General features: G+C 41.3%; 1 protein-coding gene across 2 annotated transcripts in view; it reads right to left on the bottom strand.

The window, feature by feature from the left end:
- LOC110143238 (protocadherin gamma-C4) overlaps positions 1–9,224 on the bottom strand; it is a 180,480-nt gene extending 171,256 nt beyond the window's left edge. The window contains exon 1 of one of the 2 annotated variants that reach the window (XM_070465518.1): positions 6,272–9,224. In XM_070465518.1, the coding sequence (XP_070321619.1) occupies positions 6,272–8,689 (2,418 nt within the window). In that variant the 5' untranslated portion in view covers positions 8,690–9,224. Of the gene's footprint in view, position 1; positions 2,428–6,271 lie in introns of those variants that run through there. The other variant, XM_070465516.1, reaches the window with a different exon arrangement.
- Between the last annotated feature and the right edge of the window lie 12,456 nt (positions 9,225–21,680).

Below are 21,680 nucleotides of genomic sequence, written 5' to 3'. Positions count from 1 at the left end.
CCTGAGAAAATGTTTCTTCTTTATCTTCAGGTAGAAATTGAGGTTCTGAAAGAAAATCCTTTTTCTCACAGCTCTCCTGACTGATGAGCGTGTCCGCGTAGTTCGGCTGCGGGAAGATCACGTGACTCCCCCGAGAGTCCGCGGTGAGCGAGACCTCGTGCGAATAGGTCTGCAGGAAAGCCCGCACCCCGTCCACGCCCACAAACTGAGACGCCGGCACGCCAGCCAACCCGCTGCCCGAAGCCTGGAGCAGACGCGACGTGTGCCAATGCCGCAGTCTGAGCGCCAGCAGCACAATGACAAAGGCGAGGAAGACACAGGAGACCGCGGCCACCGCCACCACCAGGTAGAGTGTGAGGCCGGAGTCGTCGGGGTCCACTGAGGGCTTGAGGCTGCCTAGGTCAGTCAGGACGTCTGGGATGCTGTCAGCCACAGCCACGGTGAGCGTGACGGTGGCCGAGAGAGGGGGCTGGCCGTGGTCCTGGACCGCCACCACCAGGCTCTGCTTGAGCGCGTCTCTGTCCAGCAGCGCCCGCGCTGTGCGCACCTCACCCGTGTGCAGCCCCACCGCGAAAAGCCCTGGCTCGCTGGCCTTGAGCAGGCGGTAGGACAGCCAGGCGTTCTGTCCTGAGTCTCTGTCCACTGCCACCACCTTGGTGACCAGGTAGCCGGGCTCTGCGGAGCGGGGTGCCAGCTCCACGCCCGTGGAACCGTCCGTGGGGAGTGCAGGGTACAGAATCTCAGGTGTGTTGTCGTTCTGGTCCAGCACGAATATGCTCACAGACACATTGGTGCTGAGGGGTGGATTCCCACCATCCTGTGCTGTAACCCATAACTGAAGTTCATGGAACTGCTCATAATCAAATGAACGCAGTGCGTAGAGGACACCAGTGTCAGAGTTGATGGAGATATATGAGGACAGGGGTGCACTCTGAAGGGTGTCCTCAGCCAAGCTATAAGTTACATGGGCATTGTCGTTGCTGTCGGGGTCACAGGCCTTCACGGAAAAGATGGAGGCACCTCTGGGGTTGTTTTCAGGAATGTAGGCAGAGTAGGACGTGTGGGGAAAGGTGGGAGGGTTGTCGTTGATGTCTGTCACCTGCAGCAAAATGTAAGCATTTGTGGATAGAGATGGGCTCCCTCCATCTTTAGCAGTCACAGTGATGTTGTAAGAGGAAAACTGTTCCCTGTCAAGGACTCTGGTTGTAACCAATCGGTGGTAATTGTCCACTGACCTTTCTAATTTGAAAGGAAGGTTCTCTGGGAGTGAACATGTGATAAATGCATTCTGCCCAGAGTCTCTGTCATGTACATTGAAAAGTGCGATTATGGTTCCTGGAGGAGAATCTTCAGGAATTGAGCTTGTAGCAGTTGTCATGTAGAATTCTGGGACATTGTCATTCACGTCCAGAACTGTGACAATGACCTTCATTCTGGTCAGAAGGCCTGGGCCATCCTGAGCTTCAATATCAATTTCATGGAATTTGGCATCCTCATAATCTAGGCTTTTTGTGATTGTTATTTCTCCAGATGCTGACTTAAGCTCAAATACCTCTGAGGTTTCTTCAGGGTTTTTCTCCAGAAAATATGTCACCTGGGCATTGTATCCCTCATCTGCATCAGTGGCGGTCACTGTAAGTATCCGGGTGCCTACGGGAGTGTTCTCTGGAACACTTACACGGTACTCGGGCTGTGTAAAAACAGGAGCGTTGTCGTTCACATCCAGGACCGTCACGCGGATGCGGGAGGTGCCAGATCTGATAGGGTCGCCCCCGTCCAAAGCCTTGAGAACGAGGTAGTGTACGGCCTCCTCCTCACGGTCGAGAGCGCGTCCCAGCACCAGCTCCGGGTACTTGTTACCATCCACCCCGCTTCTCACGTCCAGAGAGAAGTGGTCATTTGAATTAATTTCGTACTTTTGGAGAGTGTTCTCTCCGACGTCTGCGTCATGCGCGCTCTTAAGAGGGATCCGGAATCCTGGCGTAGTCATTTCACTAATTTTTAGCTCCACTTCCTCTACTCCAAAGCGAGGGGCATTATCGTTAATGTCTTTTATTTCCACTTCTACTGAATAAATACTCAATTTATCTTCCAGGAGTATGTTAAAGCTCACCAGACACCGCGCACTCTGGGCGCAGAGCTCCTCCCGGTCTATCCTGCCCGCGGTGACCAAGCTGCCGTTTCGCGGGTTCAGAGCGAAGAGATGCGTCCTACCTCTGGAGACGATGCGGGCCCCGCGCTCCGCTAGTGCCAGAGGCTCTAGCCCGAGATCCTTGGCAATGCTGCCCACGAATGACCCTTTTTCTATCTCTTCTGGCAATGAATAGCGCATCTGCCCAGCTCCAGCCTCCCACAGGGCCACCCAAAGAAGGCACAGCAAGACAAACCTTCCGCGATGTGGCAAATATAGCAGAGCCGCCATTTCTTGAGCTGCAGTCTTTTCTCCCAGGCAACTTCCAGCCTCCAGCTCGGGATTCCAATCTTTATTCCTCAGGGTCTGAAGTGACCAGCATTCACGGGACCCAGGTCACTGTGGAGAGAACTAGTGGGCTGTTGGACTGAATTTCTTTGCCGCCCCGAACCTTGCGGGCCAAATGCCCAGCTCTTTGTGTTATGGAAATCGTAATGTTGGATTGGAGGTCTCATAGGCTTATTTCTTAGGTAGTCAACAGCGACGCCCTGAGGCCTAAGTAATTTCTGCATTTTCCCAGGCAAATCCAGTTACTTCGTGTTACTCCTGTCACTTTCAAGATGCTTTGAAAAATTTTACAGTTTTAAGGTACCTGAGAGACTGCTCTTTCAAGTCAAGAGTCTTTTTTTTTTTCTCAGAATGAATAAGAATGGTGTGAATGAATGTGATCTTGATAGTAGCAAGGAAAGCACTGTTGAACTTTGGAGGCACTAATCAAAGTAGCCTCTACCCTTAAGCTAAACATCTTCAACCTCTTATTCCATATTGGGAGAAAGTAAGATTAATCTAAAAACATTAGCTACATTATATTCTAATGTTATATATTTTAAATTTATGTGCTTAATGGCTTAGTACTGAACTTCAAAACCTGTATTTTTTCCAAAATCTGTATTTAAATTATTGAGTTATCAGACACTTAATTGAGTGACTAACCTTTGCCTGACACTTTGCCTGACTGATGCTGTACACAGAACTGGTGCACCTGATGGACACAGTCCAGTTCTTAAGGGAATTTACATGATAAGGGAGGACACAGTAAACCTAGTATTTTAATAGAGTATAACAAATGCTATGATGGTTGGAAACCCTGGGCAATGGGAGAATACATAGGAAAGATATTCAACCTGGGGGGGGGTGGTGGTCAGAAAATACTTTTCAGAACAGGACTGAACCTGGATCCTAAAGGGTATGACTGAATCAAGAAAGAGGCTGGAGTAATGTTCTAGAACCTTAGTACAAATGCTTGGAGTGAGAAGCAGCATAAACATGAAGGAAACTGAAGGTGGTTTGTTCTTCCAAGACTGTTTTGGCTATCTGAGGTCCCTTGATACCCCATGTGAATTTTAGGATAGACTTTTTTCTACTTATAAAAAAGGCACTGGGACTTTGATAGCCACTGAATTGAATCTGTAGATTGCTTTGGATAGTTCTATAAGGTTTTTTTTTTTTGGATAGTTCTATAAGTTTTTGACAAATATTCTTTGTCAGTTTAAGTACATTTCCTTCAGTTTTCACTTTGTGAAAAGATTTTAATCATGTGTTGAATGTTCTCAAGACCTTTATTATGCCTCTATTGACATGAACAGCTTTTATCTTTAATCTTTTCATATGAAGTTTTATATTAGATTTTCTTATACTGAAATATTCTTGCATCCATAAGTAATAAACCCCATTTAGTCACAAGCCATAAATATTAAATAGTAGATAGGACTTTGAATCAATTCTTTAGCAAGATGGCACACTTCTGGTTTCATTTCAGTCTTTTTGCCTTTTGAGTTCTTCCCTGTTTCTTCATTTTCAATCCATTCCTCTGAGAACACTGATGAAATATTTATTGGAAACAATTCTTATCAACTCACCATGTTTTCTAGTAGAACCTCTGGTTTGTATCTTAAAACTTTCTTCAACACTCTTTTGATACTTTTGAGTCTCATTAAGTAACCACTTGACATCCCTTATTTGCAGTTTCTCTAAAGATTTTTCTGTTTCTTTGTCTTTGACAAGGTTTGGTTTTACACAGTATATTATTTCCCACTCATACTTCTTGCTTAGTATTAAGCTGTTTTATTTTTTCCCAGTCTCACTTGGTTTTCCTTCTCTTTTCCCAGGTCTTTGTCTATAATCAGAATTTTGGGTCTTCTTTTAAGATCTCTAAAATGAATTTTACTCTTGCTATCTACCTAGCCAATATTAGTCCCAGCACTTGACTTGACAGAAGATTCAATTTCTCCCCATTAGTGTCAGCTTCTATTGCTTCACCATCAGAATTCTTCCTGGTTTGCATTTCAATAATTTATACTCTGCTTCCCTTTCCTATTTTTTTCTTTATAGTGATATTATATATTTCTTGCTTTATTTCTTGATTGTCGAGCTAACTTCATTAATTTTAATAATTTGCTTTTTGAAATTCTTATGGTTGTCTATAAATGTAACCCTAAATATCTTTTAGAGGCATTCCACAATTTTAAATAATATTTTAATTTTTGAGTTTTTATTTCCATTGTGATTTTTAAAATCCAATAGTAGTTTAGTGGTATAGATTTAAATGCTCATTTTGTTTTCTTTTAAAGTATTTGCTTTGTGATTTTTTCCAGCTTTATAATTTTAAATAAAATTTTAAGATACTTAAAGTGTACAACATGATGATTTGCTATATATACACTGTGAAAGGATTCCTCCTCCTGAGCTAATAATACATTCATCACTTCACATACTTACCTTTGTGTATGTGTGAGAGAGAATTAAATTACACTCTTAGCAAATTTCTATTATACAATATAATGTTATCAACTATAGTCTCCACTCTATATATTGGGTCCTACGGCCTTATTCATCTTACAATGCAAGGTCTGTACCTTTTTATTATTAATACCTCTCCCCTATCCCCCACCACCCAATTTATAATTTAAGCATATGTTATAAAGCATGTATATTATTGGTACTTTGAAATTTTCTCTGCTGTTTTTTGTGCATGTGATGATTATGTATTAAATTGTTGTAGAGTCTCCATATTTTCATATAAAAGTGGTTATTCTATATTTGTTGTGTATAACATTGTATACAGATTTGTCCGATCAAGGTAAGTCCAAGACCAGAATTCCCACTTTAGTGTTAGCCTGGCTCACCACTTTCTGTCCATCTTTGGTCCATTTAGATATTTATTTTTATTTGTGCCTTATTATGCTTTTTTCATTTTATATTATATGTATATCTTTAATTTAGTGGAACAGAGTATTTTAAAGGATGAACTTACTTATGATGCATTTCTTGTGAAGAGCTAATACATTAAAATGAAATATATATTTGATTTTTGTTAGTTGTTTACATTACAGGCATAATATACAAGTCAGGAGGCTTCAAACTATTTCTCACGTTGCACAGGAAATTTTCTGTCATCTATTTTATTACTTCATTTTGTAACTTACTTAAACATTTGGTATATTCTTGAGTGTGCATAAAACATATTAAAAAAAACCCCGCTAAACAAAGGGCTAAGATATTCAACAATAGTTTAAATTTTCAGCTTACCTAGATTTCCATAATTTTATGTTAATACAACTTAAAATACTACTTTAGACAATCTTTACCTCTTAAAATATTCCCAAATAAGACAGCACCCCAACAGATGACAGATACGTTAAATTTAGGAGTAGATGAGGAGATATTTATAATCTAAGGATATCCAAAAACAGAATCAGTCACATAAATATTTGTAGACCTAGTCAAACTCAATCATTGTCAGATAAGAGCATGGTAAAGAAAAAATTACTTGGCCAGAAGCAAGCAAGAAAACATTAAAAGCCAAATCTCCTTGTTTCTGATGCAATGCTCTTTCCACAACTCTGTCCCAACCAACTACATTATGATTAATTACGATCTCCTTTTCAATGAAAGAACAATTATAAATATACTTGGATAGAAACACTTAATAATGATTTCCCAGGATCTGTAAATATAAACACAAAGACAAAGACAAACACAAAGACCGGAAATAGAGACTTTTTAGCAGTAAAGAGTGAAAGCAAGTAAGTAAACACAGAAATCATTTTTATATAGATAAATTTACTACAAAAGATTTACCTGAGAAAATGTTTCCTTTTTATCTTCAAGTAAAGACTGAGGTACTGACAAGAAATCTTTTTTTTCACCGCTCTCCTGACTGATGAGCGTGTCCGCGTAGTTCTGCTGCGGGAAGATCACGTGACTCCCCCGAGAGTCCGCGGTGAGCGAGACCTCGTGCGAATAGGTCTGCAGGAAGGCCCGCACCCCGTCCAGGCCCACAAAGTGAGAGGTGGGCAAGCCTGCCAATACACTTGCTGACGTCTGCGCACGCAGTCTGTGCCAGCGTCGCAATCTGAGCGCCAGCAACGCGATGACAAAAGCGAGGAAGACGCAGGAGACTGCGGCCACAGCCACTACCAAGTGCAACGTGAAGCTGGAGTTGTCCCGGTGGGAGGAAGTTTCAATGCTGTCCAAGTCGGCCAGCACTTCTGGAATGCTGTCAGCAACAGCCACAGTGAATGTGATGGTGGCCGACAGAGGGGGCTGGCCGTGATCCTGGACCGCCACCACCAGGCTCTGCTTGAGCGCGTCTCTGTCCAGCAGGGCCCGCGCTGTGCGCACCTCGCCAGTGTGCAGCCCCACCGAGAAGAGTCCTGGCTCGCTGGCCTTGAGTAGGCGGTAAGATAGCCAGGCGTTCTGTCCGGAGTCTTTGTCCACTGCCACCACCTTGGTAACCAGGTAGCCTGGTTCTGCAGAGCGGGGTGCCAGCTCCACACCGGTGGAACCATCTGTGGGGAGTGCAGGATACAGGATTTCGGGTGTGTTGTCGTTCTGGTCCAGCACAAATATGCTCAAAGACACATTGCTGCCGAGTGGTGGGTCCCCGCTGTCACGAGCCATCAATCTCAACTGCAGGTCCTGGAACTGCTCATAGTCAAACGATCGCAAGGCATATAGGACTCCAGTGTCTGAGTTGATGGAGACATAGGAGGATAGAGGCACTCCTTGGATGGTGTCCTCCACCAGGGAATATGTGACCTGTGCATTCTCATTACTGTCAGCATCATGGGCTGTCACGCAGAAAATGGAGGCACCTCTGGGGTTGTTTTCTAGAATGTAGGTGGAGTAGAAGTCCTTGGGGAAGACAGGGGGGTTGTCGTTGATATCTGTCACTTGAAGTGAAATGTGCGTTTCAGTAGATAGAGTCGGAGTTCCCTGATCTGTGGCTGTTATTGTAATATTGTACTGGGAGGTAAGTTCTCTATCCATTGTTTTTTCTGTCACCAAACGGTAATAATTATCATCTAACTTTTCTAATTTAAAGGGTAGATTTCCAGAAATGGAACATGAAGTTTGACCATTGTCTCCAGAGTCCTGATCATGCACACTGATAAGAGCAATTATGGCCCCAGGAGGAAAGTTTTCTGGGACTGAAGTGGTGACAGAGGTGATGGTTACCTCTGGGGCATTATCATTTATGTCCAGAACTTTGACCAGCACCTTAGCTCTGGCCATGAGGCCTGCACCATCCTGAGCTTGAATTTCCATTGGATAAACTGTGTATTGTTCAAAATCCAGAGGTTCTTGACTTGATATTTCTCCCGTGTAAGAATCCAAGTGAAATATTTGTGCCATTTTGTGGTCTATATTATGAAACGAATATGTTACTTCCCCATTGGCACCTTCATCTGGGTCCATGGCTTTTACCATGAGCAGTCGAGTGCCCAGAGGCACGTTCTCAGGTACACTCGTGTGGTACACTGCTTGTGTAAACGCTGGAGGGTTGTCATTTACATCCACCACCTGAACTCGAATTCGGAGGGTTCCTGAACGGGCTGGGTTGCCCCCATCAAAAGCAGTGAGGAGGAAGTGATGGACAGCTTCTTCTTCCCTGTCTAGGGGACTCTGCAGCACCATCTCCGGCTGTTGGGACCCATCAGATCCCTGTAGAGCATCCAGGGAGAAATGAGGGTTGGAGCTGAGCTGATAGCTCTGGAGCGAATTCATACCCACATCAAGGTCTTGCCCAGAAGGCAGGGGGATCCTGGTACCTGGAGCAGTTATTTCATTCATTTTAAATTCCACTTCTTCTAACTGGAATTCGGGAGTGTTGTCATTAATATCAATTATTTCCACTTCAACAGGGAAAAGCTTCATTTTATCCTCTACTAAGACGCTAAAACTCACCAGACACCGCGCGCTCTGAGCGCAGAGCTCTTCCCGGTCTATCCTGCCCGCGGTGACCAAGCTGCCGCTTCGCGGGTTCAGAGCAAAGAGCTGCTTCCTACCTCTGGAGACGATTCGGACTCCGCGCTCCATCAGCTCCTGGGGTTGTAGCCCCAGATCCTTGGCGATGTTGCCCACAAAGAAACCTTTGTCTGTCTCTTCTGACACCGAGTAGCGGATCTTCCCAGCCTGGGCTTCCAACAACAGCCCCAGAAAAAGGAACAGTAGGACCAGCCTGCGGCAGCCGAGCACCTTCACTCGAATCGCCATTGCTCTCTTGCTTCGTATTCTCTCAGTCCGGCACCAAGAGTATTGTTTCCCTGCTCTCTGAGTCTAAATTAACAAAATTTAGAATTTTGAGCAATTTTGAGAATTCAGAGCAGAAAGTGGTCCAGAAGTATGATCAGGGCAGCTTCAGAGAGACTTTTCAATCCGGCAGTGATGGTGGTTCTAAGAAGTCCCCCTCCCACCCTGGGTGTCTGTGTGCTGCCTTCATCTTCCAGACTGGTGAACAGCGGCACCCAGAGTCCTAACCAGTTACTGCACTCCTAGATAATACTTGAACTTTCTCTTCTTATTCAGCTGATCTATGTTTCCTTAAGTCTTAGTTTATTGTCAAGAAACTCGCTAAGATATTAACACTATGAAAAGGAGAAACTACTATGTTCATTAATTACTTACATCTACTTTTTGCTAAATTGTAACATACAGTAGAATCAAGCTCTGTTGGGTACTCCAGTAGTATTCCCAAATTACCTGAGAATTCCCAAGCATTCCCTGTTTGCTATTCAGGAAATAACACAAAGGAGACTAATCATCCCTCTACCTCTGGAGTGTATGTTGACCACCTGGTCATTTCACAGGCCATAGAGAAGAGTAACTGCCCTTTGACTAGAGGATGAAAAAAAAAAACTAAAAGGAAAAATAAATTTTCAGAGTGTAAGCAAGACTTTAATACATTGGACTGTCCTATATCCTATATGTTGTGCTCTGAATATTTAGCAGAAATCTTGGGAGTTTTGAAGGACATATTTTTTACTCCATCCTATTTTTCTTTTATTGTAGTATCTATGTATTATGTGGATTTAAAAAGACCTTTAATATGGACATTAAAAAGACCTTTAAATCAGCTGAAAGTAATTTATTTTGAATAAAGTAACACTGGGCTGGGACTTCCCTGGCAGTCCAGTGATTAACACTCTGTGCTTCCTCTGCAAGGGTCATGGATTCGATCCCTGGTCCAGGCACTAAGAGTTGTGGCCAAAAAACCAAACCTAACCAAACAAAAAACACTGGGTTCTTGACATTTCATTGGAAAAATGTCACAGGAATATCTAATTTAGACTTTAAGAGAGACAAGAGGCAGTGATATTATTTTTCAAAACTGAAAATAAAAATACCACATCTTTATTTTTAGATAGTCTGTATTAGAATAACATGTATTTTCCTACATCCATACTTAATACATTCTCCAAAAGAAGTTGGTTTTCTAAAATAGCAAGATTTTAAAACTATACTGCCTTCCTTCTTTTACTCATTGCAAAATTAGTAAATGGTTACTAACTAAAATGTCTCAGACTTAGTGTCATTTATTTAAACTTACACAAAAGTTAAGAAAGAATGAACTCTGCATTCTAGAGGCTGACATTTTTCAGGAACAAATTGGGCAGATATTGGCAGCCAACCCATGGACACTGTGACTGAGAAGGGTCTGGAAAATGATGAAAGAAAGGAAACAAAGGCCAGAATAGTTCTTGGGAGAGAGAATCTATGTTCTTATATAATCAAATCTACACTTTTCCACTTCTCAAAGACAAGTATAATGGAGCCCAAGAGCAGAAACTTAAAGATGCCATGAACTTCCTTCAATATTTCAAAAAAAGAACTCTTCAGCAGGAAACATAATTTCTCAGACCATACATTAATAGGCACAAAATTTTGCCCAAAGGAATTTTCTGGCTAATGAAACAAATCAAAATATACATAGAAACTAGCAAGTGAATTTGTAGAGCTCCCCACACCCCTAAAGACAACAAAAGTAAGCAGAACTGCTTACAGCAGGATATTTATGAAACAAAAGTGTTAAAATTCACACATATACATTTGAATCCAACGTAATATTTAAGGCTTCACTGATGGTACTACAGAAACAATCCAGTTAAAAGGTTTCCGAGTTAATTTGAAGAAATTAAGATCGCAAGATCTGAAGCCAAGCTGTATATTGACAGTAGGAATAGGGCAAATCTCTCCTGCTAAAGTGGGAGCAACTCCAAATCCAGGTTTGGACCAGGCTGAAAGCAGGGCTGGAAGAGCAGTGCAGGTACTAGGCTATGGCCAGAGTCACTGTAGGAAGAAGAGCATGGAGATCAAGGCCAAAAGGCCATAACCAGGTAAAACTGCAGCTCTGGTAGGGGGTGCTGGGTGGTCACAGAAGTCTGTCCACAGCTCCTGCAAAGACCAGCGGCAGTGTGACGAATATTGTCATGGAGCACAGTGATCAGCAAGTCCCCAAGAGCAACATCCCTGTCATCCATAGTGCCCCAGTGGGCATCTCACTCGTGGGCATCCTCAGGTTGAAGAGTCGGATCAGGCGGTCTGAAGCACCTGACAGGACAGTCAGGTGTTGTGCCCCAGTCAGTGGCCATCTTGGCGACCAGGCAGTCGGGCTGCACAGTAAGCAGTGCCCCACTGAAGAGGGACACAACTTCCAGGTGCAACTCCCAGCATAGCGAGTGTTCTTGAAGTTTTGGCAGTGGTAGTCCATTATTACAGGCTGACTCAGGATGTCACTGAGCCCTGGTCAGGGGGCGCAGTGTCAGCTCAAAGGTAGGCTGCAGTGAACACCATTGTGCTCTACACTCACTGACATGTCAGACAACAGCACCAGGTCACTGGTCAGGAAAAACAGGATGCACCTAGGGCACCAAATTTGAATTGGAAGCACTAAAGTGTGCAATGGGTGGGGCGCTGGGTGAGTGCTCTCAGTCTCCTGGACCATACAGTAGACCTGTTGGAAAACTAGAGCGTTTTTGCTGACGTGGGTTATATTCAGGCTGATGCTTGTGTGGGAGGAGAGGGACAGCTTGTCCTTGTCAGTTACCTTATAATTCCAAGTCAGCCCCCAGTTCAGAACTTCATCTGCCAGTGGTTTACAAAGAATTACTAATTCTTACTGGTGAATTGTTTGGCACTCTGTTTATTACTCTCTACAATATCTTTCACTGCTCTCTTCAAGCAAGTCTCTGAGTCCTGTTGTTTTGATTACATCAACTATAATTCTTTTCTCTAAAAGGACTAAACATTCAGCTGAAAGTCACCTGCACTGCATTATAGTTCTCAACTCCATTTCAACCAGGATTGTGAAAAAGGCCCTTAACTGTCCCCAGTCTTCTCTTCTATGCTGTGATGTAACTGTCACTCTTCAAAATCAAAGACAGTGCCATCATTATGGAATATATTCTGTATGCCTGGTGAGACTGTGAAAAGTGCAGGAGAACTCTACCTTAAGGGTGTCATCTAGGTCCGCAGAGATCACCTGAAGAATGCAGACAAGGAGGTTCTCTTGTAGCTCAGTACGGGAGGACTGGCTTTGGCATCCAAGACCTGCATCTTCCCCTGAATCTCCTCTTAACCACTAAGTGATGACAGCTCTGCTACACTGGTCCAGATTTTCCCAATAAATAACCAGAGAATTTACTGCCCCAGTGTTTTCTTTTACTTTTGGCAGTGAGAGAGCTGTCTAACTGAAACTAATCTGATAAACTTGTAGAGAATTACTGTGGCATCCACATCTACTGCAGTTTGGAAGTAAAATTTGCACCTATTAAGATAATTTCCAGAATTTTCAAAACAAAATGGCTGTGCTCAAAGCCATATGTTATTTATGTCTAGCGTAAATTGTTGTTGGTTAGTTGCTAAATCATGTCCTACTCTTTTGCAACCCCATGGACTATAGCCCACCAGGCTCTGTCCATGGTATTTCCCAGGCAAGAATACTGGAGTGTGTTGCCATTTCCTTCTCCAGGGGATCTCTTCAACCCAGGGATCGAACCTGTGCCTCCTGCATTGGCAAGCAGATTGTTTACCATTGAGCCACCAGGGAAACCCTACTTTATAGAAATAGTTTACATAAAATATATAAATATGTAAAATATAAATATAAAATATGTATATAAATACTTTTATTATATAAAAGAATTTCCAGTGATGGTTTCAGAATTCAAGGGTCCTAGGGACTCCCTTTGGCCTATTGGCTAGGTCTATCCTGTCATTCTTTTGCTCCTCCCAGCTCCTTGCTCAGCACTCACCCATGGCTCTGGTCACCGAGAAGTAGATCTTCGATGCGAATCCCCACTTTTAAATCCTTGGCTACGTTTACGGAAGGAATCTCACAGTGCCTCTGTTGAGCAGTTCACTAGGTTGAACAAAGACATCGAGAAAGGAAAGAGCCCTTCCTTCGCTCCCGCGTCTTCCCTGTAGGGAGACTTCATTTCTTCTTGATGCTGCTTTGTAGGTCTGAATACACCTCACTACAGCTGCTCCTCGGATTACCAAAGTACGCTGGAAAGAAAAGGCAGCGGCTCTTTCTCACCTTCTAGACCCAGATATCTGGAGCAGATTGCGGGAGAGATGATGTGCAGAGTCTGCTCCTGGTGCATTTCTCAAAGGTCTGCGGACATCGCTGCGTCAGAATCGCTAGTGGATCCCTTTGTTTCACTCCAGCCACGGATTGGCCGACAGCGGCACCCAGAGGTCAGTAGGATATCTACCGCTTGTTATTCCTGAAAGTTCTCCTTTATTTCCGGGATTTATTCTAAAATACCAGTTGGTTCAGTTTAAGGCTACAAGTCACTATTTCTTTTTGACAAAATATTAATAAAATGGTTTTTCTACAAATTTAAAACAAATGTTTAAATTTATTAAAATTCACATCAGCTTAAAATTTTTACACAATTTCCCTCTTGACATTTTCTTTTGAAGAATACCACTGAAGTTTCTTTTTCTTAAACATTTTTTATTCAAGAAATTATCCATTGTAAAAACAACTTTACATTAGAAAAGGAAGTTCTCACCTTATATAATATAAAAGAAATCACCACTATAAAAAGTAGAAAATATTGACAAAAAATTTAAAGTACCAGTAATTGCATTATTCAACTACGATTTTACATAAAACATAAAATTTACCAACATAACCATTTTAAGTGTACAGTTTAGTAGTATTAAGTACATTCATAGTGTCATGCAACTATCACAATTATCCATTTCCAGAATTCTTTATCTCATAAAACTGAAACCGTCTACCCATTAAATGGTAATTCTTCATTCTCCTCTTTCTCCAGCCCCTGGCAAACATCATTCCACTTGCTGTCTCTATGATTTTGACTATTCTAAATAACTCATATAAGTGGAATCATATAGTATTTGTCTTTTTTTTACTTATTTTACATAGCATAATATCCTCAAAGTTCATCCGTGTTGCAGTATTATGTCAGAATTTCCTTCCTTTTTAAAAAGAGTGTGAGGTTCCTAAAAAAATTAAAAACAGAACTACCACATGATGCAGCAATTCCATTTCTGGGTATGTTTCTGAAAATAACCATAACAACAACAACAACAACACTAATTTGGAAAGATTAAGCACCACTATGTTCACTGCAGCACCATTCACAACAGCCAAGATATGGAAGCAACCTAAGTGTCCAACAATTAATGAATGGATAAATAAGATGTGGTGTACATATATGTACATATGGCATATGTACACTGCCACAAATAAGAACAAAATCTTGGGCTTCCCTGCTGGTCCAGTGGTTAAGAATTGTCTTGCAATGCAAGGGACACCGTTCCATCTCTGGTCCCAGAAGATCCCACATGCTCTGCAGCAACTAAGCCTATGTGCCACAACTACTGAAGCCCTTGAACATGCTCTACAATAAGAGAAGCCAGGGAAATGAGAAGCCCAAACACCACAATAAAGTTTTGCTCCCAAAACAAGAGAAAGCCCAACTGCAGCAATGAAGAGTCACCATAGCCAAAAAAATAAATAAATAAATCTTTTTAAAAAATCTTGCCATTTGCTACAACATGGATGGACATAAAGGATATAATGCTAAGTGAAGTAAGTCAAACAGAAGAAGACAAATCCCATTTGATTTCACTTATATGTGGAACCGAAAAAAGGAAAACGTAAAACAAACGGATGCATAGATACAAAGAACAATCAGGTGGCTGTCACAAGGGTGTAGGGATGAGTAAAATAGGTGAGGGACATTGAGAGGTACAAACTTCCAGTTACAAAATAAACGAGTCACAAGGATGAAATTGATAGCATGGGGAATGCAGTATAGTCAATGAAATTGTAATAACTTTGTATGGTGACAGATGCCAACTCGACTTACAGTGGTGGTGATTATTTTGTAATGTACAGAAATACTGAATGACTATGTTGTACACCTGGAACTAATATAGTGTTGTAGGTTAATTATATTTCAATTAAAAAAAAGAATTTCCTTCCTTTTTAAAGCTGAATAATATTTCATTGTATGTACACATACTACATTTTGCTTATGTATTCACTGGTTGATAAATACCTTGGGTGTATCTAACTTTTAGCTATTGTGAATAATGCAGCTATGAACAAGGGTGATAAAGATCTCTTACAGACCCTGCTTTCAGTTCTTTAGGGTATATACACAGAAGTGGAATTGATGAATCATATAGTAATTCTATTTTTAATTTTTTGAGGAACCACTGACAGTTTTTCACAGTGGCTATACTATTTTACATCATTCCCACCAACAGTACATAAGGGTTTCCTGATTCTATATCCTTGACAATATTTATTATTTTCTGTTCTTTTTGTAGCAGTCATCCTAGTGGGTGTGAGGTAGTACCTCACTGTTGTTTTCATTTGCATTTCCCTAATAATTAGTAATGTTAAGCATCTTCTAATGTGCTTATTGGCCATTGTGTCCTTTTTGGAATTATATATATATACTATTATAATCCTCCTAATAATCTGCTCTCTCATGGATACTACTGATCACCTCTATAGACTGAACATTTATGTCCCCCTGCAAAAAATTCATATGTTGAAACTTAATCAATGTGATGGTATTGAGAGCTAGGGCTTTGGGGAGGTGATCAGGTCATGAGAGTGGAGTCCTCACAAATGGCATTAGTGCCTCTGTAAAATGGGCCACAGAGAGCTCCCCCACCCCTTTCACCATGTGATGTTACAGCAAAAAAAGACTATCACCTATGAACCAGGAAGCCTGCCCTCATCAGACACCAAAGCTGCCACTGCCTTTTTCAGACTTCTCAGCCTTCAGATCTGAGAAATAAACTTCCATTGATTATAAGCCACTCAAGTTACGGTATTTTGATACAGCAGCCCAAATAGACTATGACAATTGCCATGCCCTTTCCTCTCTACTAACACTTCCTTTTTAGAGGGCCACCCTCTGTGTACTTAAGGGGCAGCTGAACCTATTCACAGTGACAGTAGGTTCTGACAGGCCTAAGCCAATACTGGTGATCTCATTCCTCTTGCCAGTATTTAGTTAGGAATATGGCTTAAAACAATTAATAATTAAAAAATAGTCCTAGTGTGGGACTTCCCTGGTGGTCTAGTGGCTAAGAATCCACCTTGCAATGCAGGGCACATGGGTTCAATCCCTGGTCTGGGAAGTAAGACCCCAAAGGATGCAATGAAGATCCTGAGTGTGGCAACTAAGACCCAACACAGCCAAGTAAATAGATGTCTTTTTAAAAACCATGAGTTACAAAATGGATTAAAGATCTAAATGTAAGACCAGAAACTATAAAACTCCTAGAGGAAAACATAGGCAAACACTCTCCGACATAAACCACAGCAGGATCCTCTATGACCCACCTCCCAGAATATTGGAAATAAAAGCAAAAATAAACAAATGGGACCTAATTAAAATTAAAAGCTTCTGCACAACAAAGGAAACTATAAGCAAGGTGAAAAGACAGCCTTCAGAATGGGAGAAAATAATAGCAAACGAAGCAATGGACAAAGAAGTAATCTCAAAAATATACAAGCAACACCTGCAGCTCAATTCCAGAAAAATAAAAGACCCAATCAAAAAGTGGGCCAAAGAACTAAAAAGACATTTCACCAAAGAAGACATACAGATGGCTAACAAACACATGAAAAGATGCTCAACATCACTCATTATCAGAGAAATGCAAATCAAAACCACAATGAGGTACCATTTCACGCCAGTCAGGATGGCTGCTATCCAAAAGTCTACAAGCAATAAATGCTGGAGAGGGTGTGGAGAAAAGGGAACCCTCTTACACTGTTGGTGGGAATGCAAACTAGTACAGCCACTATGGAGAACAGTGTGGAGATTTCTTAAAAAACTGGAAATAGTACTGCCACATGACCCAGCAGTCCTGATGCTGGGCATACACACTGAGGAAACCAGATCTGAAAGAGACACGTGCACCCCAATGTTCATCGAAGCACTGTTTATAATAGCCAGGACATGGAAGCAACCTAGATGTCCATCAGCAGATGAATGGATAAGGAAGCTGTGGTACATATACACCATGGAATAGTACTCAGCCATTAAAACGAATTCATTTGAATCAGTTCTAATGAGGTGGATGAAACTGGAGCCTATCATACAGAGTGAAGTAAGCCAGAAAGAGAAACACCAATACAGTATACTAATGCATATATATGGAATTTAGAAAGATGGTAACAATAACCCTGTATGCGAGACAGCAAAAGAGACACAGATGTTTTGAACAGTCTTTTGGACTCTGTGGGAGAGGGCAAGAGCAGGATGATGTGGGAGAATCGCACTGAAACACGTAAATTACCATATCTGAAATGAATCGCCAGTCCAGGTTAGATGCATGATACAGGATGCTCGGGGCTGGTGCACTGGGATGACCCAGAGGGATGGGATGGCGAGGGAGGTGGGAGGGGGGTTCAGGATGGGGAACACACATACACCCATGGCGGATTCAAGTCAATGTATGGCAAAACCAATACAATGTTGTAAAGTAAAATAAATAAATAATTAATTTAAGAAAAAAAAATAAAATAAAAACCATGAGTTAAAAAATAACAAGCTTAGGGCAAGGTTTCTCAACCCTAGTACTACTGCAATATTTTGAGTTAGATAACTTTGTTGTAGGGAGGATGTTTTATGCATCGTAGGATATTTAGCAGCACCCATGAGATGCCAGTAGATCCCACAGGTGCAACAATCAAAACGTCCCCAGACACCAGTGAATGTCTCTTCCTCCCCACCATTTTGAACATACAGGCTTAAGGTATTCCCCTGGTGACTATTATTGAGCCAGGGATAGGCATATGACCTAAACTGGTCCAATCAAACAGAAAGACAGATTTTGGTTGGAAAGAACCACTCTCTGGACTTACCGTGGACAAGGAAGGAAGGTCCTCAGTTACTGCTGGCAGGTTTCTTATGACCACAGACTTTGGAAGTTTACAAGGAGGTGAGGGTGGCTGAAAAATAGGAAAAAAAATAGATATTCACTCTCCAAAATTAGCAACAGTTAAACAATTCATGCCAGACCATGATTCTATCCTGCCTAGAGGCAGCCATACTTCTGGAACTACACTGTCTGATACTGTAACCACCCACCCACATGTGGCCATTGGGCCAGTGGCTAGTCCAAACTAAAATGTGCCTTAAGTGTAAAATACACACCTGATTTTGAAGATTCAGTAAAAAATGAGATTATAAAATATATCATTAATAATTTTACACTGATTACATGTTTAACAATATTTTTGATAATTAGGTTAAATAAAATGCTATTGAAATTAATTTAATATGCTTTTTTTTGCATTTTAATGTGGCTGCTAGGTAATTTAACATACATATGTAGCTTTCACCTGTGGCTCACATTATATTTCTTTTGGATAGAGTTACTCTAGACTACCTGGTTTTTGAGATAACACATTTTCTTATTGTTTAAACCAGTGTAGGTTGACCTTTTTCCTATAGAAACTTCCTGTTTGATAGAAGAGGCTGCTACATTATTGTTACCCTGCTTTTTACTGATTATATACTGCTGGAACAGTATATAAGGTGTATTTTGGGGGCATTTGCTATTTCCTCACTCCTATAATTTTCAGTTTCCAAAATATAAACAAGGCTTCTCCCAACACCCACAGTTTTTTAACCTCCATAGTATAAGGAACTTGAAAGTTTATTAAAAGGAATTTTCAAACATATAGCACTAGCCTGATTGTGATACTCGTTTATCACAGGTAGGAAGCCCTTTGAGGCTTATTCCCACAGTGGGCAACTTATTGCTTCACCCAAATATTTGCATCACTAGTATCACAGATATTCTATGCAACAACCACAGGAGTGTAGTTCTTTTATCAACTCAATGGTTTCTATATATCAAATGGATTTGATGAAAACAAAAACTGAATTTATCAATAGACATTAAGGTAATGGTGATATTGCAGTACCCTTAGCTATAGGATTAGTGTAATTACCCCTTATAGACAGCATTCAGAAAATGTATTAAACTCAAAGGCAGAAAATATGTTTCACAATTGAAGGAGGTAGATACTTTTGGGGAAACTTCAGTTGATTCTTTTAATTATCTCTGACAATCTTCTATTTCAAGGTTTACTAACTGAAATAGATCATAATTTTGGAAAATCTAAATTGCCCAGAATTTATCTCAAATTATTTTCTGTGACAAAGATATTTGAGAATCATAAAACTCACAGGCAATTGAAATGCAAAGCAATATTTGGATTATTTTCATGTATAAGCATGGCCAGCCTCAGATTTTATAGGATTAAATAAAGCATTGTGCAGAGGCTGGCATGTTAAACTCATATCCATGAGTTAACCAAAATTGGGTACAATTAAGGGACTACCACATTGGAAACATTTCTTCAGAAACAGGAAATAGATCATCCTGGAAATTATATATACATCAGCATGGACCTGCTGCTTGAGAAACCTGTATGCAGGTAAGGAAGCAACAGTTAGAACTGGACATAGAACAACAGACTGTGGCTCCAAATAGGAAAAGGAGTACGTCAAGGCTGTATATTGTCACCCTGCTTATTTAACTTATATGCAGAGTACATCATGAGAAATGCTGGGCTGGAGGAAGCACAAGCTGGAATCAAGACTGCTGGGAGAAATATCATTAACCTCAGATATGCAGATGACACCACCCCTATGGCAGAAAGTGAAGAAGAACTAAAGAGCCTCTTGATGAAAGTGAAAGAGGAGAGTGAAAAAGTTGGCTTAAAGCTCAACATTCAGAAAGCTAAGATCATGGCATCCGGTCCCTTCACTTCATGGCAAATAGATGGGGAAACAGTAGAAACAGTGGCTGACTTTATTTTGGGGGGCTCCAAAATCACTGCAGATGGTGATTGCAGCCATGAAATTAAAAGACGCTTACTCCTTGGAAGGAAAGTTATGACCAACCCAGACAGCATATTAAAAAGCAGAGACATCACTTTGTCAACAAAGGTCTGTCTAGTCAAGGCTATGGTTTTTCTAGTGGTCATGTATGGATGTGAGAGTTGGACTATAAAGAAAGCTGAGCCAAAGAATTGATGCTTTTGAACTGTGGTGCTGGAGAAGACTCTTTGAGAGTCCCTTGGACTGCAAGGAGATCCAACCAGTCCATCCTAAAGGAGATCAGTCCTGGGTGTTCATTGGAAGGACTGATGTTGAAGCTGAAACTCCAATACTTTGGCCACCTGATGCGAAGAGCTGACTCATTTGAAAAGACCCTGATGCTGGGAAAGATTGAGGGCAGGAGGAGAAGGGGACAACAGAGGATAAGATGATTGGATGGCATCACCGACTCAATGGACGTGGGTTTGGTTGGACTCTGGGATTTGGTGATGGACAGGGAGGCCTGGCATGCTGCAGTTCATGGGGTTGGGTTGCAAAGTGTCAGATACAACTGAGCAACTGAACTGAACTGAACCTTCTTCAACACATCACAGAACAAAGGACTAAAGCACAATTATGTGCAAGTGCATAATTTCCCTTCAGACTTAGCATGAAAAACCAAACTGGGGTCAAGCCATTTAAATTCCACCCCATGACACACAGTATCACAGTCTGCTGAAACCAAAAGGGACACATTCCACCTGGTGTTTGCAAACCCCCACCTCCTAACAATTAGTAGGATCCTTGACTGGAGAGGAAATGTCTATCAAGTGACACTCTTTCATTTTAAGGCAATACAGAATGTATCATTAGAGGATTTAGATTATATTTATGTTCTTCAGATGGGTCAATTTTTTCATTCAGTTACCAAATAATTTTTATCTCCCACGTTTTGATATGAGGCACTGGGACCAGATGAGCACACGATTAGACTTCTAATTATCAGGGACCTTCCAGTCTTAGGAGAGGGAGACAATAAGTACAAAAGAAAGTGAAATTTCTATATGTTAATCACATTTTAAACGAATTCCCTTAAACTTACGATGCAGGTGTTGATATTTTAGAGAACAGAAATTGTAATTTTAATGATCGTGATGCTCTACCAAATTGATCCTATTAATAAATGGAAATGAACAGAAGTGAAAACTCTTACACTGTTAGTCCGAAGTACTATAAATCCATGTTAAGAATACCTGACCACCTAAAGAGGCAAGTAGAAAAGTTACCTGAACAGTAGAGGTGAATTTTTTTTAAATTCCAAACTAATTAAAAAATTATTGGCAAACTAGTGGCAGCGGATAATACTTCAGTTAAAGCTTAATCAGACCATTCGTCTTTCAGACAACGGTCCTAAATGAACACAGGCCTCTGGAAGAACACTACGTTCCCTGTTTACATTTATACCTACACCTAACACATTAAAAGAGAAATCACCCTTGTTGCCTCAGGAAGTCTCCAAAGCACAAACAGACCGTGAGTCACAGGTCCCCTAAGGACACTTTCACAAACACAGAATTACATAGTGGACAGCACGTCCTCATGCCACTGATTCGGGTACTTTAAAATCCACAGGCATGGTTAGTTATGAATTGTTTTATCGGCTCCAGATTTAAGAATATAGTCTGGGGAGACTCCGAGATGTTTCCAAAAACAAACACTATTTCCGCACGGACGCCCTATCTCCAGCAATCCACGGAAGCCTAGGAAGTAACCGGCCTCCGGCGAGCTGGTAAAAGCTCTGGCTTAGCAAAGGCAGGCGAAACCATCTTTCTTAGAATTGCTTTCTTTAAACACTTTCAAGGTAA

Source organism: Odocoileus virginianus, chromosome 3 (assembly GCF_023699985.2).
Source record: "Odocoileus virginianus isolate 20LAN1187 ecotype Illinois chromosome 3, Ovbor_1.2, whole genome shotgun sequence".
Classification (NCBI taxonomy): Eukaryota; Metazoa; Chordata; class Mammalia; order Artiodactyla; family Cervidae; genus Odocoileus; species Odocoileus virginianus.
The sequence above is the reverse complement of the archived record's forward strand: the minus strand, read 5'-3'. Positions and strand labels throughout refer to the sequence as shown.